We start from the raw sequence: 15322 nt of genomic DNA, 5'->3' as shown, positions 1-15322 counted from the left end.
GGGCCCACTGGAGGGGGGGGTGCAGCCCCTCAGCCCAACCCAGGAAGAGACCCATACCAAGGGTGAGAGCAGAGTGCCCCAGCCACCATCCAGAGAAGGATCAGCTGTTCCCAGCCCTCCTTCCCTGCTTGCTATGGACACTGAAAGTTTGGAGACAAGAAGGCAAGGTGAGCATCCCTGGAAGCTTGGAGGTGCAATTAAGAGCAGCCAAGTAAGAGAGGGGCAGATCCAGACTTCATGGCATTTGGCAGTTCTGCGCACACTCCATGGAGGTGGATGGAGCCCCAGGCTGGAGATGCCTCCTGCACATGGGAGCAAGGAGAGGCATCGGGTGCTGCCTCCCCCTTATCACTGGGAGGAAGGTGTTTGGTGGGCACCGGGCTGGGGTTCCTCTTCAGCAAGTGGGAGCAAGGAAGTGAGGCAGCAGGGGGATCAGCTGAGCCATGCTGCCCCCAAGTGGGCACCACCGCCCAGCCGTTCTCCCCCCTCTCCTGTGCTTCTCTTGGGCATGTCTGCAGCGGGGGCACCAGGGCGCATCAGCTGAGTGGCACAGTTCCTTTCTGCACCCCACCCAGCTCATCCCCCCTTTTGCCTGAGATTGCGTCAGGCACCCCCCCACACATGACAGCAAGAGTGGAGGCGGCGAGGAGCAGGAAGCAGAAGGGGGCCTGATCCGCTCCCTCCTCTTCTCTGCTGTGCTTCAGCACACGAGTCCTCTTTGCCCAACTGAGCCACAGCAAACCACATTGGGCTCAGCGCCGCGGCTGTCAAAGTGAGGAGCCTCATTCCTCCCCATGGTGGCTCTCCTGGGGACAGAAAGGGAAGGATGTGGAGGAGGAAGGAGACTCGCCACCACTGAGATAAAGATCGTGGTAACCGTGCCACGCTGCTTGTCGTGATCTGTGGACCCAGCCAGAGAGAACCAAGCAGGGTGACCACAAACCCTTGCAAGAATCCTCCCACCCTCTCAGGCACGCTCTTGCCCAGGCTTCTGGTCAGCTGTTCTCTCCAAAAGGGGTTGCCTCTGGTCAGAGGATGCTCTGGTGGCCCTGCTCTCCTCCGTCGGGGCCAATCTGGGAGCTGTCCTGTGCCGGGCAGCTGGCTGCAGCCGCCATGTTAATATCTCACAACATGCTGGAGCAACACACTAGTGTGGCAACGCCTCGTGACACTGGGAATTGTGGGAAGCTGAAATGCAGCTCGACACAGCTGCCCTGGGCTTTCCAGAGCATTCCGCTAGGAGAGGTTCCCAGGGAAGTGCCAGCCCTGGGGCTGGGCTGGGGCAGTTGCCCGGCGATGCTGGAGATGAGCCCGAGCAATTCTCTGGCTGGTTTTCTTTACTGACTAATACTCAACTTTCCATGGTTACTGAACAGGTTTGGTTCTCCCTGAGCTGTTTGTGAGTGCGTGTGTGCATGTGTGCGCGCCCCTTTAGAGGTTTGCATTAACAGAAAAAAAGGATGGCTATCATTCTGCAAGCTGAGTTCTCCCTCACCCCTTGCAAGGGCTCCACTTCGTCTCCATGCCTGATGCCCTCTACCACCTGAATCCCGTTAGGGCAGATGATGTGGCTGTGGAGCAGAGCTCACGCTGGGCTGCAGAATGCGCAGCCCCAAGTTCAGGATTTTGCATCTTCAAGTAGTACATGGCATTTCTATCCTGTGAGGATCCCAAAGCTGCTAACACAGTCCTCCTCTGCTCCATTTCATCCTCCCAACAACAACCCTGTGAGGTAGGTTGGGCTGAGAGTCGCCCACTGAGCATCATGGCCAGGAAGGGATGAGAACGCTGATCAGCAAGTCCCAGTGCAATGCCCAGATCATCCCTGCATATTAGCAGCACTGGGAAAGGCCTCCGCTTTGGAGAGCCAGGGGTGGGATACGTGGATTATGAGGCAGCCTCAGATGTCTATTAGGATGCAGAAGTCCATATAAAACTGGGCTTGGGCTTAGGAACCCTTTCTGGTCCAGGGGCCCAAATGCCCCGGGCTGGCATGTTGGAGCCCATGTGCCACCACCGGGTTGGTGGAGCTACTCCTGGCATGTGCCCTCCACATCTCCAATTCACACACAACATCTTCGCCCATGTACAGACTCCCTTCGCAATCCCTCTTCCCAGCTGCTCACGGCTCCAAGCTGGAAAAGACCTCAGGGTTCAGGCAAAGGAAACCAACACCTGTGATATGAGTTTGGCAGGCTGGAGTTTTTCCACGACTGATCTAAAAATGGCAAAGGTGGCAGTCCTAAACATACAATAAAATCTTAATTTCTTAGCCAAAGGCCATCACTGTTCATGCAATGGTACAATCAAATGGAGACTACACACTTCAGGATATAATTAAGAAATATCATAATTCATGATGATGTGCAATATAGATGTATTTTCTTACACAATGATACAGCATATTCTGGAGGTGACTAACAGGAAAAAAAATAGCATAGTATATGCATTAAAGCTAAAGGGGTCCAACATATCAATTTATTATACTAAAAATACCTCTGATATAAACTGTTAGCAAGAAAACAAAACCCCAAACTTTATCCATCATGACAACTATTAAAGGTACGTTTTCCTTATTGGAAGAACTTGTGGCTTTCAAATGTTACAGTATTTTTAAAATGTTATTGTTATTCTGCATTTTATATTATTGTGTTTATCTGCTGTTGTAAATTTCCCAGAGAGCTTCAGCTATTGTACAAAACTTGAATTATTAACTACAACAACATCATCATCCATAGCAATAATAGCTATAATAATCTTCTAAAGCTGATAGTTTATAAAAGTATTTGTGCACCTTTGAGCCAAAGGGAAGCTAAATACAGGGGAGGGGGGAGTGCTTCTGCACAACTTAAGGGCACAGGCGCTCCATCCTCTTTTGCTTCTGGCCACCCTAAAAACAGACCCCATAACTCAGGACCAGCATCCAGGGTCAGCATGGCTGGGCACCTGCCAAGGGTCAGTCCTGCATCACAGCCCGCTTGCTCACCTCCTCTTCGCTCTGGCCAGGAGCACAAAGAGGCAAGCAGGAGCAGTGGAAATGGTTCTCGCTGGATCACTGCCTGCCAAACAAGCAAGCGTCTGGCCACGAGAAGAGGAGCTTGAGGAGCCAGAAGCCATGGCACAGAAAAGGTTGCCTCCCAGAGAGAGGTGGCCATTGGACATGACCGGCCCGAGGACCTGCCGAAGCCTACCAAGCACCAGACTCCTGTAGCTGCTGCTAAGAGTTCCTCACTGGGCAGAAAAGATGGATCCGGCTGTTCCTGGCCTTTAAGAACAGCTTGCTTTGTGGAAATCCCCAAGTGAGCAAGGAGATAATGCAATCAGCTGCCAAGGACGGCACACAAGCTGTGGTTAAAGGAACAGCATCAGGGGCTGGTTGGGGAGCTGGCCAGGAGTGGGCGGGGCCAGTAGAGGATAAAAGGATGCCCCCCAGGAGTGGCCAGGAGGGCTCCTTCCTCCTCCAGGCCAGCTAAGCGCACCACCATGACCGGGCTGTGCCGGGGGCTCTTTGCGGTCTTGGCCTGCAGTTTGACGGTTCCTGCTGCAGCTCAGAGGGGTAACTGGCACATTTTCTGGGGGTACAGGGTTGGGCTGTGCAGAAAGTTCAGTGCATAGGGCTTTTTACAGGGTTCTGACTGCTTCTGCTGAAATTGAGGCTTTTTTTCTCAATGGAAAAGGATGTGGGGTGCCCCTTCTCTGTGCCCCCCTCACCTATGGAAGCTCTGGAAGTGTAGGGAGAGAAAGCTGTGCTAGGTGTTACTATTCTCTAGTTTAGCCTTCCCCAGTGGGGCACCCTCCAGAAGTGTTGGGCTCCAACTCCCATAGGCCCAGCCAATGTAGGAGAAGGCTAGCATTATGGGAGTTGTAGTCCAACACATGGTGGGGGACACATTAGGGAAGTCTGAACAGGTTTGACCTTTGTAGATGTGGGAAATGGAAGGCACAAGTTCTCTGATGGAGGAAAACTGCCGTGTCAGGTGTATGACAGAGGTGGGAAGGAGGGCTGTTATTTGTGGGTGGGGAAGCTTGCCTTGATTGCTCTTCCCTGGTGAATCTGGAAAGCTAATAGGCTCAACAGGCTGCCATTATCTGGCTCTAGTACTTACAACAGCCTGTAAGGTGCAACAGTGGCTGTGTTCACACACAGCCCCAAACCAGCTTTCCCCAACCAGGCGCTCTCCAGGTACATTGTGTTCAAGAACCGCTCCTTTTGTCCCCTATCCATGGCTTCTCCTCTCTGGACATGAGGTTGAATTGGGAAGCTTTTGCCTCCCAATTGTTAAATGCAATAACACTTTGTTGTCATGTCTGAAGCAAGACCGACTCTGACCCGTTCTTGCTATGGCGTGTTACTGTCTTACCACTGCACCAGCAAACCAAGAAACAAATGTGCCTCCCCAGCCCGCTAAGAGCGAGCGGGCTGCATGGGCTGCTCCCTGGCGAGCAGACCTTGAGTGGCTACAACCTGGCAGCAAGCTGGCTGCTTTGGCAGGGGCTGGACCAGGTGACCTTGAACTCCGCAATTCTCTTTCATTAACTGGCTGGGCTCTGCTCCTCTCTGCTGTGAATCATATGCTTGCATTGCACATTGTTCATCTTACTGAGCCCCCTGTGACTCTGGGATGGGTTCGACTGAGGATGATGGGCCTGAGGTCACCCAGAGATATCATGGGCTGAGTAAGAGAGACTTGAACCCTGGCCTCGGAGTTGTTCTTCCACTGCCTTGAAATAAGGTTGATGCTGGTTGAAATCAGGTTGCTTTGCTTCAGCTTTCTATTCACCTCGACACCTCTTTCTCCTTCAGTACCTGCCACCTCGGTGGACTATGATTGCAATGGCACCAGCATCCACTTGGTTGTCAAGATGGACCCCTGGGGGGCCGGTGTCAGGCTGGACCCACAGTACCTGTTCCTGGGCAGCTGCTCCCCATCCTTTGAGAACGACGCCAAGGGCCTCTTCCACTTCCAGTACCGCTTGAAGGAGTGTGGCTTTGCACGGCTGGTGAGTGTGCAGGTGAGCGCCAGTGGCAGGGCAGGCTGGAGCTGAAGACCTTCAACCTGCCGTGTGGGGGGCATGGTGTGGTCTGAGCATAAGGCTTGGCTGTGGCTGGCCCCACAGACCCCACAGCTCCTGGCTGAGCACTTGGTACCCAGCCCTGAGTAGAGAGGCAGCCTGCCCTCCAGATGTTCTGGGCCATCATTCCCATCAGCACCAGCCAGCAGGGCCACTGTGCAGGAATTGCCTGGCACATCTGGGCAGCTCCAGATTGTCTGCTTCTGCTGCCCGACGAGTCTATGAGAAGCTGCTGCAGTTGTAGAGGAGTACAAAGTAGCTTTTACAAGGCACTTAGAGAGTTCTGGGGTGCCATTCAGAGCAGCCTGCAGTGCCCCAGGAGACGCTGCATGCTGGCTCCGGGGCTGTGAGGACTTCTGAGCAAGACACCCTCCATGGGGCCGCCCTCATGAGTCCGCCTTCTCACGGCCATGGTAGCCACCGCCGCCCTCCTCCTCCTCCTCGCCATCGCTGCTTCTTGCTTGCTTGCAGCAGAGACCCAGGGAGCAAGGGAGCCAGGCATCTCCTGCGCTTCCTCCTCACCACTGCTGTTATCTCAGCCAGAGTGCAAGGCCAGTGAAGAGGAGGAGGAGCAAGCCTGGGGGCTTTTGCCCCAGGGCCCCTGTTGGGATGAGGGCCCTGGGAGTGGGGTCCAACCATGCCCCAAGGTTCCATTTTGGTGCCAGGAAGTACTTCCTGATGGCTAGGACCCCGAGGGTATGGACTGGGCTTCCACAGGAGGTGGTGGGGGCCCCATCAGTGGGGGTGCTCAAGGACAGACTGGGCATGCGCATGGTGGGCATATCCTGAGCGGAGCCAGCTGGAGGGTCAGACTAGATGGCCCGGGAGGCCCCTTCTGGCTCTATGCCTACCCTTGTTCTCCCGGAGGAAGATGACGCAAGGGTTTGGTTTCTGGTCCAGGCAAGAGGCATGGGAGCACACCCCAGAAACCTGGGCAAACCGCCGGCTGACTGAGTTAACTTGGGCTCCCTTGTTTGACCTGCAGCAGCAAGCCAAACAGAGGAGCATTTTGGAGGATGCGCAAGAGCAAGGAGCAGCATGAACAGCACGGAATGGGCCAGCCTCTCGGTGCTTCTCCTAGAACAGTCTTTTCCAGTTTGCTCCCTCCAGTTGTGTATTCCTCCAGTTTCCATCACCCCCAGCCATGCTGGCTAGGGATGATGGAAGCTGTACGTGTAGTTGCATTCACTGGGAGACTGCTAGATCAAAGAAGGTTGGTCTGAGGACTAGCTTGGTGGTACAGAGGGAAGCGAGCCTAGGAGGCCCTTGAGCAGTGCAGCTGTTTTGGTGGGGACATGGGTCCTTAGACTTAACATGGGCATCTTGAGGTGAACCTCCGGGTCTGATTCCAACAGGCGTCGGGCAGGAGGGTCGAGCACTCTGCCCACCTGATCTATGCCCCACCATCCGCCCAAGGCAGAGTCCACAGCCGCCCTTTTGCCGAGCGGATCAACTGTACAGATGTCAGGTAAGCACTGGGAAGGCTGTTGCTGGGGAGGGTTGAAGCCAGATGTGTCGGGGTGGGACAGATGCAGAAGTGCTCTGATCCAGAGCATGCCTTTTTCATAGCAAGATGAGCTCATCCTGATCAGGTGCTGTAACCTTTCATCTGATCTACTAAATTTGTCTACCTAGCAGTCGATATTCCGAGCAGCTTACAGATCAAGACAAGGAACTGGAATCCTTAAGCAAAACCAATACAGAAAAAGGACTTCCTTTTAATGGAGTCTGAAATGATTAGCTGCTCAGGTTAAAAATGTGACCTAAAATGGGACGAGTCCAGTGAGCTGGTTAAGGGCAGGCCAGGAGCTCTCGTCCTGGAGCATCTTTCTGTGGCTTGGTGCCCTCCAGAATATCTCCAAAATAAGTCTGCCTTTGAGAAATTTGAAGCCGAAAGCGATGTTCTTAAGGCGCCGCCTGTTTTCTCTTTTGGCAGAGAAAAGGCCCACAACTCCCAGAGCATTTTTCTGCCTGAACACGCACAGGATTGCACCTTGAAGGGACCTTAAGGCTTCCTGCGATGGATGTTCAGATGCTGCTTCTCAAAGCAAAAAGCACCTGACCTGCATGAAGGGTCCAGGAAAGATGCCCAAATCTGTCCATTTTTGCGTCTCCATTTCTCATTTTTCTGAGGTTCTTCTGAGGATTTTTTTTTAAGTGTGGGCATTTTCATGCCCATTTTGCTTTATTTAAACATTTCTGTTTGGAATTTTGCCACACACACACACACACTTTCAGATGCTGTGTGTGTGAGGGTGTGTATCAAGGAAAATTGCGTGTGTGCACTTTTTGATTGGGGAACCCCGTTGCACCATTTGGAGAAAGGTGAATTTCAAAAGATAACGGAATTCTTCTTGACAAATCGGTCCAAAGGAGTAATATGGGCAAGCTCACATTCAAGTGCAAATGGAATGGGCTTCTTCCCCATCGCATGATGACCAAGGCTGGAAGCACGGACACGCTCACTTGGGAGTGAATCCTGTTGCGCGTGGCAGGGCTTGCTTCTGAGTGGGCTCACAGGGATTGCCCCAGCACTTAATTCGCGCCTTTACACATCTCTCTCAATTTGCCAAAATGAGATACTTCTGGACAAAATGTGGGGGAGCTCCTTGTTCTCAGGGGTCTTGCCTCAAGTCCCCAAGCTGGGCACCAGAGTGCCGGCAGACTCCCATTTTGGTGCCTCCCCGGGGCCCTTCCTTTCCAAATTACTCTCTTAAGATCGCTTATGTAAGAAAATACCCTTTAAAAATAGCTAGCAGGCGCCACGCTGCAAAGAAAGTGCCCCCCTCTGAGACCCTCTTTGTTTATCTTCAGTTTTGTCTATTAGTTCTTGGACGAGTTACTTCTTTCGATTTCACACGCTTGCCTTCTGCGAACTGAGTGCTTGGAACCCAGCCATGACTGGTGTAGTAGCCATTTTTATGACTGGACAAGCCCTCGTGGCCCCCAGCCATATTATGGGGGGACCCACAACACTCCCTCAAAATTCCAAGTGGGGATTGGGGTCCCCCTCCCACAGATGTTGAGAACCATGGTTCATATCAAGGTGTTTTGCTGCGAATGTCTGTCGCTGAGTTTTTGCCCTGCAAGTCTAAGCATCCTTTCCTGCCTCCTAGGGCAGATCACGTTCCCACGCAGGTGTCAGTGACCGGCCACCTGTCTGCTTCCAGCCTGCTGATGTTCACTGTGCAACTCATGAATGGTGAGCAGCTCCTCCTGGGTGAAAGATTGCTTGCTGCCTCTGCTTGATCCCTGAAAGCTCAGGGCGGATTAAAATGCTGTTTCCTGCAAATAAGAGGCCTGACGCTGATTCCAGATAGGTGGGGCCAACACAGAGAAGGCCCTGTGCCCTGTCCTCACCAGTCTAACTGCCCAAGATGAGAAGGGCTTCTTCTGATGACCTCGGATTGGGGGGAGGCTGGTGAGGAGCAGGCAATCCTGCAAGTAACCTGGGCCCAGACTATTTAATGCTTCAAAGAGATAAAGGCAGCACTTCCATTTGGACTCAGAAATGCCAGCTGGTGCACTGTCTGTCACTAGCACATGTCCAGACTGCCCTGCAGTGCATAGAATAGAGGAACTGGAGTGTCTTCACTGATTTTTTAAAAGATTTTTAAAATTATTGTCTACATATAAAACAAATAATCATTCAAAAGACTGGGTTATTATCTTATTCTCTCTACAGTTAATATATATTTCAGCCCAAAGTGTAATCCTGCTTCTCTAGCCATTGATAGAAAAAGTCCCACATTTGGTAATATGTTTCTTCTCTTTCCTTAAGAGATAAAGTCAATCTGTCCATTTTTGCACAGTCCAGTACCTTCCTTAAAATCAATTCTTCCACTGGCATTTCCTCATTCCTCCACTGATGACCTTCAGGAAACTGTGTGCGATCAGGAGGAGGCAACCTTCAGGTCCTTTCCCCAAAGCATAAAGGGAATCCAAATATGAAACATTTGGCAATGCCAGTCGGAAGCGTCGGTCCCTTGCATGTGTTCCGGGAGGGGACAAGCCCGAGAAGAACGGCTGTCTTGGAGAGTCCCTGCATGCTGTGAGCATCCCGGCTCACGGGCAGCCCCTCGTCTCTTTGCAGAGGATTTCAGCGCTCCATCCCACACCAAGGCCTTTCCCCTGGGCTCCCAGATCCACATCAAGTTCGCGGTGCAGAGTTTCTTCCACCAGCCTCTGCGGGTTTTTGTGGATGAGTGCACAGCGGCCGCCACGCCAGAGCTGAGCAAATCGCCCCAGAACTACAGCATTGTTGCAAACCACGGGTGAGAGCGCCATGCAGGCTCAGTCCCGCCATTCGCCCGGGTACAAGGGACAGCGTGTCCATGTGCCGCTCCCTCGACTTCTTTCAGAATCAAGGGCTGGGAGCCGTTTCTAAGGTGCCCATGCCGCCGGGGTTGGCGCTTCTCTGTCTGCACGGAGCGGCTGGGAACCGTCTACATGCTTGTGTGTTTCTAACGACCCTCCTGCAGACACGCCTGTTCTTTGGCTCTGATGTGCTTTGTCTCTTGGGCTTGGGGCAGGTGCGTTGTGGACGGCAAGGTGGCCAATACCTGGTTCCTCCCAAGAAGGACTCCTGAAGTGATCCATCTCTCTCTGCAGGCCTTTGAATTTGTGGGGGTTGACACAGATGTAAGTAGCTGCACTAGCAGGGTTCCAAGCGTCATTCCTGGTCCTGCATGCGGGTATTGCTGCCTGAAGGGCTGGATTTGACCAGCTTTCTGATGCGGAGACCCTTCCGCAGGGAGCTGCCATTCCCCTAGCGCATCATTTTGGGGTCTGGAGAGCGAGGAACTTGCTGCGGTGCCTCCCGTGCCCTTACAAAGTACACGGCCATGCTTGCATGCATTGATCTGTCAGATTTTTGGCCTACAACTCCCATCATGCCCCACCACTGGCTCTGCTGGCTAGTGCTGGTGGCAGCTGTAGTAAGGCAGAACTGTGGAAGGCTGCGAGTTGCCCAGCCCAAGCAAGGCGGCTGGATGGTTACTCAGGTCTGGCCAGAAGCTCACGCCATGCCTGAACTTTGCCACCTGCAGAAGCGCCCGGTCTGTTTCCAGGCCCAGTTCAAAGCCAACAGCTTGGAGTCAGGTTACCCGAAGGTCTTCCCCATACGTGCCCGGTCTTCTCGGGGTGCCCTGCCCATGAGGCAAGGTGGTTGGCTGCGAGAGGGCTCTTTTGGCAGTGGCACCTGTGTGTGTGATGCCCACACCATAGAGAATCACCTGGCATGCCTGTGACGGCCTTTCCGATGTCCTGTAAAGATCTTCTCATGCTCTCTAGCTTTTAAAGAAATGTTTCAGTGTGCTTAGATCACGGCACAGTTTTATTTTCTGCTGCTTAAGATATTACATGCAGCTGATCTTAATTTGCATTATTCTGTGTTATCTTCATATTTCATTGTGACTTTACACTTTATGGTTTTAATCTGCATGTGTGCTGCCCAAAGAACTTTGGTGACCAGATGGTCTAAAATGAATCGAATAGCAGAGATTTTTTACCCGAGGCCATTTAGGCTGTTGTGCCTGGATCTGAGGGTCCTTCTGGCATATTTGGGCAGTCTTCCAAAGAATAAAGGGCCATGTGGCATAGAGATGGAGGCTGCAACCCACAGGAGTTCTAGTCTTGCTCTGCAAGGGAAGGGTCGAGGATGTCGCTTCGGCCCCCAGTCAGGATGACTTTGAAAGGGACTTGGACAAATTCCCGGAGGAGAAGGCTATCCATGGCTACAGTCCTGATGGCTCCCAGCCGTCTCCAGGATCAGAAGCACTCTGTCCTTGTGTGCCGGTTGCTGGGGAACATGGGCAGGGGAGCTGTTGCACTCCTGTCCTGCCTGTGGGTTCCTGCAGGCAGCTGGATGGCCACTGTGGGACTAGCCAATGTTCTGAAATGCCCACAGCACAGAGGAGGGCTGGGGAGAAGGGAGGTCAGTGCAGAACAGCCAAGGCTTCGGACAGCCCAGATTCTAATGAGAGCAGCAGCTAAAGTGCTGCTCAACTCATTTAAGATGGACAAAAGGAACACCTGGGAAGAAAGCCCATTTTGCTCCTGCTCTGGGGGTGGACTTCAGGGATCAGTCAAGGAAAGAAAAGGTGAAGCCTGCCATTTTGGACTCTCCACACCCCTCTGAAAGCACCCAGTGTCACTAGGCAAGCTGAAAATGCAACGTCCCTACGTGGTGTGCACCCCAAACAGTGACCCGATCAACAGTGGGGCTGGGTTTTGTGGTTTCAGAGGGAATTGCTAGCTGAGCTTTGCCGCAATCTTGCTCTTCCAGATCTACCTACACTGCCAAGTCCTAGTCTGGGATCCAAAAGTCCTCTCTGACCCCACGAGGAAGGCCTGCTCCTTTCGCCGAGATGTCAGTAGGTAAGGGATTGTGGGAAACCACTTCTTTTGTAGGAGGGGCCGGGAGCTCCTTGTAAGCAGGCCAGCACCCGGGGGCCATTCCCGGGATGTGAGGCCCCTCCAGGATCTAGGCTCGTCCTCGGAGGAAGGGGCTGCTGGTTGAAAGGCTGGAGCTGCAGGCAGCTGCGGATAACACAACTGCCCAAGGCTTCTGGAGGGCTTCTCTGTCCTAAAGGCCTGGCGTGCAGCGGTTAAGAGGGTGGGGCTGGCACTCAGCAGAACTGGACGCTCGTCCCCACTTGGCTTTGGGCCAGACACAGCCTCTCAGCCCAGCCTACCTCACAGGGCTGTTGTTGCAAGGATGGCAGGAAGAGGAGGGGGATGTGAGCGGGCTTGCATTCCTTGGAAGGAAAAAAGGCAGGATACAAATAAATAGGAGCATTAGACTGGAAATGACATTTTGGCTACTCCCCTTCTGTCTTTGGCCCTGTTTCCACTGGAATGCGGTCCCCAAGCTGCTCCGAAAGGGAGTCAGGCTGAACCCCCCGAGGTCTGGGTGGTGTTCCGGGCCCTGCACTGCTCCCCAGGGCTGTGGCACTGGTGCTGGAGCCCACACCAAGCTGTGTGTGGAAAGAAAGGCCTTGTGCTCCATGGGAGTGAAGATGGTGCCGACTGAGGCAGGGAGAAGAAAGGGGCCTCGCAGGGAAGATCCTTTGGGGTGCAGCATGGTCTCCCTGCCCTTCCTTGCTTAAGTTTTGAACACTGCTGCTTAAGGTTTCCACGACAACCATGTCCTGAAGGGAATGGAGTTCACTTTTGCCAGCATGATCCATGACGCAACGATTGGAGACACGTTCAACCTCCGCTCGGGGCTGGTTTTGTCTTTGAGACTTGCCATCTTGTTGTCTGTGAAGCAGGTGCTGGAGCAGAGCACTGTGGGTGCAGAAAGTGGGGTTTGTGCTGGGGCATTTCGACCCACTCTCTGCCTCCTTTGACCCACTTCTCTTTTAGCTTCACTTTGTCTTCAGCAAAATGGCTGCAGCCGCCAGAGGAAGCCCTCTTCTGAATAGGCAACCTCCTGCCATGGCAGCCATTTTGTGAGAGCACCCATGATTCTCAGCACCCCAGATGCGCCCAGAAAGACCGGGAGCCCGCCCAGCCCCTTTCCCTGCAGCAGCTGGTGAACGATTCCTGAACTGCCCATGGATGCCACGTGGCCCACCTGGATTTCCAAGCTGGGGTCCTTCTGCTCTTTTTCAGATGGGAGCATCTGGACGATCCCACCAGTTCTGTGTGCAGCTGCTGTGATTCCGTGTGCCAGGCTGCCGGATCTCGGCATAAGCGCGACAGCGGAGGTAGCGATCTCCTTGATGTGGTCACAAAGCTGTAAGGCAGGAACTCAGCGGGTCTTTCCCGACGTGCTGAGTCTTTTTTGCGCCAAGTTCCTGGTTACCAGGGAAGCCAGATTCTTCTGTAAGAGGGGATGGGGCTGCTTGATTCTGCTTCTGAACTAGAAATGGTCCAGTAAAGGCCCCAGGATGGTCTCTGGAACGGCCTTCTAGCGGGCCGGGGCCAGCTTGCCGAGGGTTACGACTGCCGTGGTTTTCCAGACTGCAGCTGCCCGGTGCTGAATTTCGATCATTGAGCTGCAGTCCCTCCCTAGAACGTTTCTCTTCAGTGAAGGAGACCTGAAAACACTCATTTCATAAAATGAAAGTCTCAAAGTGGATGGCAAATGCCCTGCTTGTTTCGCAAAACGCCGTAGAGCAATAAACCTCTCTTTAAGCCCCAGTGTCTGTCTGATGGGACTGCAGTGTGATGGAGGGAGGCTGGCCCTCTCCCTTTCTAAACCTGAAGGAAAAAAGAGCTTCTCACTGTTTCAGGTTCTCCGGTGGGAGTCAGTCCACTGCAATCCAGTGTGGTCATTGGTCGCTTGACAATTCGGAAGTCCACTAGAAATGGAGGCCAGTCCGCGTGGGATTCAAACAGCAACTTTGCTGTCAAGAGTCATAAAGGTAAGGTTTGTAAGGCCAAGGTACACCAGTAAGTCTTTGCATCCAGAAGCAGGTTTTAACAGGCAAATTGCATCTGCTGGGCAGATGCCGACAAGTAACAGCATCTGAGCAGGTGGGTGGGGTGGGGTGGGGAGAGGTCATCTGCTTTCTTATCCTGGACTGTGCTGCATTTTCATTATTTGATTAAGAACAGGAAATAGGGAAATGCACATTTTTAAAAAAATGCCGCTCAGTGTGTACTGCCTCCACAGAGTAAAGCACGACAATATGAGCATCCTAGAAAAGTAATGACTTTTTGTGCATTTTTACTGTACACACATGTCTTGGAAACTTCCCTGAAAAAGAAGCTTTTCCTTGAGTTGGTTGTTAGAACTGCAAAATGGGGCCTGTTTGCATGATCTGTGAACATAAGTATTGTTTAAATACTGGCTTCAGAAGAGGGGTTTCCCTGCCCAAATGATTTACCTCCGCACCTGCTTTGATCTCACTTGTGAAATGAGCCCCCAGCTCCTGATGTACTTTGCATGTTAATAACTGTGCCTGAGATAAAAAGACTCATTAGTGTGTACTTTGGTTCCTAAATGTTTGGGGGAGGAATCCTTTTCATCTGCCTTTGCCAATCTAATGCTCTCCAGATGTTTTGGCCTCCAGCTCCCAGATTCCACCCACGATGCTGCCTTGGGGGATTGTGGGAGTTGTAGACCAGCACCTCTGGAAGGCACCAAGATGGGGAGCGGGGTTTGAAGTCCTCAGATTCACAACGGAGTCAGGCCATGGGCGTGACCTTCAAGTGGCTCATGGGCTGAAGCCCCCCCCCCGTTCCCCCCACCCCAGGGCTCCTCGCCAAGGCCCACGCGAAGGGAAAACCTTGTGTCCCGTGCACCACGGATGTTCTTCAGACTCTGTACGTCCCGTCAGATCTGAAGCACTTGGGGGGGAGGATGGATGCCGCGCTGGATGGTCTGCCGAGCTGCGTTGTACGGAGCAAATGCCGTCAGCGCACGTTCGGCTCCGGAGGCGCGGAGGCCAGGCGGGCAGGTTGCTGCGGGGGAGCTACGGGCACCTCTCAAGCTGGGCCTGGGCTTGCAGGCGGGTGCAAGAGAGAGAGAGCAGCAGCAGCTCGCATCATTGCTTGTTCCGCGGTTGTGGGGGGAGGGAGGAGGCAGTGCGTGGGCTACAGGGCACGGGGCGGGGGGAGCCGCGGGCGCTGCAGCCCCTGCCTGTGGCTTGGGAGCAGCAGCAGGAGGGCAGGGCAGGCGGGAAGCCGCCCAGCCGGGCTGGCCTTGCCCCGGAGGGGACGGCTCCGTCGCCCCTCCGCGCTCAGCTCTGCGGGGGCCCCGCCGGCGCCTCCCGCTTGCAGGCGGTGCAGCCGGGGCTGGTCTTCGCGGCCGCCCCAGCGCCCCGCAGCCGAACTCTCCCCTTTCCCGGCAGGTGGGCAGCGGCCCGGGATGCCGCCGGCGGTGGGCGCCCTGGTCCTGGAGGGGGCAGCTGTGGCCACACTGTCCTTGGGCTTCTGCCTCTGCAGCGGCTACCGGAGGAGGCGCTGCCTGCGCTCCAGGGAGGCGGCCCGCCCCGCGCCGCGGGGGCCGCCGGCTGCCGAGCAGGATCGCGGCGGGCGCAGCGCCAGCGCGGACCGAGCGGAATAAAGCGTCAGCGACACGTGCGCCTGGCTGTGTCTTGGGGGGGGGGGGGCCGGCGGGAGCGAGGGAGGCGCGGCTTGTCTCGCGGCCGGCGCCGGCCAGGGTCTCCCGTGGGGGCCAGGACTGGCGCCCGGTAGGCACACCTGGGCCCCGCTGGGTGCCCGTGCCTCAGCGGGCCCCCCGGGAAGGCCCCCAAACGCTTTCCTCCGCTCAGCAGCGCAGCCCGTTTGCTAACCG

At 54.3% G+C, this 15322-nt stretch overlaps 1 protein-coding gene across 1 annotated transcript; it reads left to right on the top strand.

Moving 5' to 3' along the window:
- Nucleotides 1-3483: 3483 nt before the first annotated feature.
- LOC123032783 (zona pellucida sperm-binding protein 3-like) lies at nt 3484-15091 on the top strand. Its single transcript, XM_044448896.1, has 11 exons — nt 3484-3556; nt 4805-5001; nt 6429-6541; nt 8190-8275; nt 9167-9347; nt 9606-9714; nt 11360-11451; nt 12691-12785; nt 13314-13473; nt 14535-14626; nt 14895-15091. Exons 1-11 carry the CDS (start codon nt 3484-3486, stop codon nt 15089-15091), a joined length of 1395 nt encoding a protein of 464 aa, XP_044304831.1.
- The last annotated feature ends 231 nt before the right edge of the window (nt 15092-15322 follow it).

Source organism: Varanus komodoensis, unplaced genomic scaffold (assembly GCF_004798865.1).
Source record: "Varanus komodoensis strain SLA01 unplaced genomic scaffold, ASM479886v1 scaffold56, whole genome shotgun sequence".
NCBI classification, from domain to species: Eukaryota; Metazoa; Chordata; class Lepidosauria; order Squamata; family Varanidae; genus Varanus; species Varanus komodoensis.
This window is presented reverse-complemented; position numbering and strand designations above follow the sequence as displayed.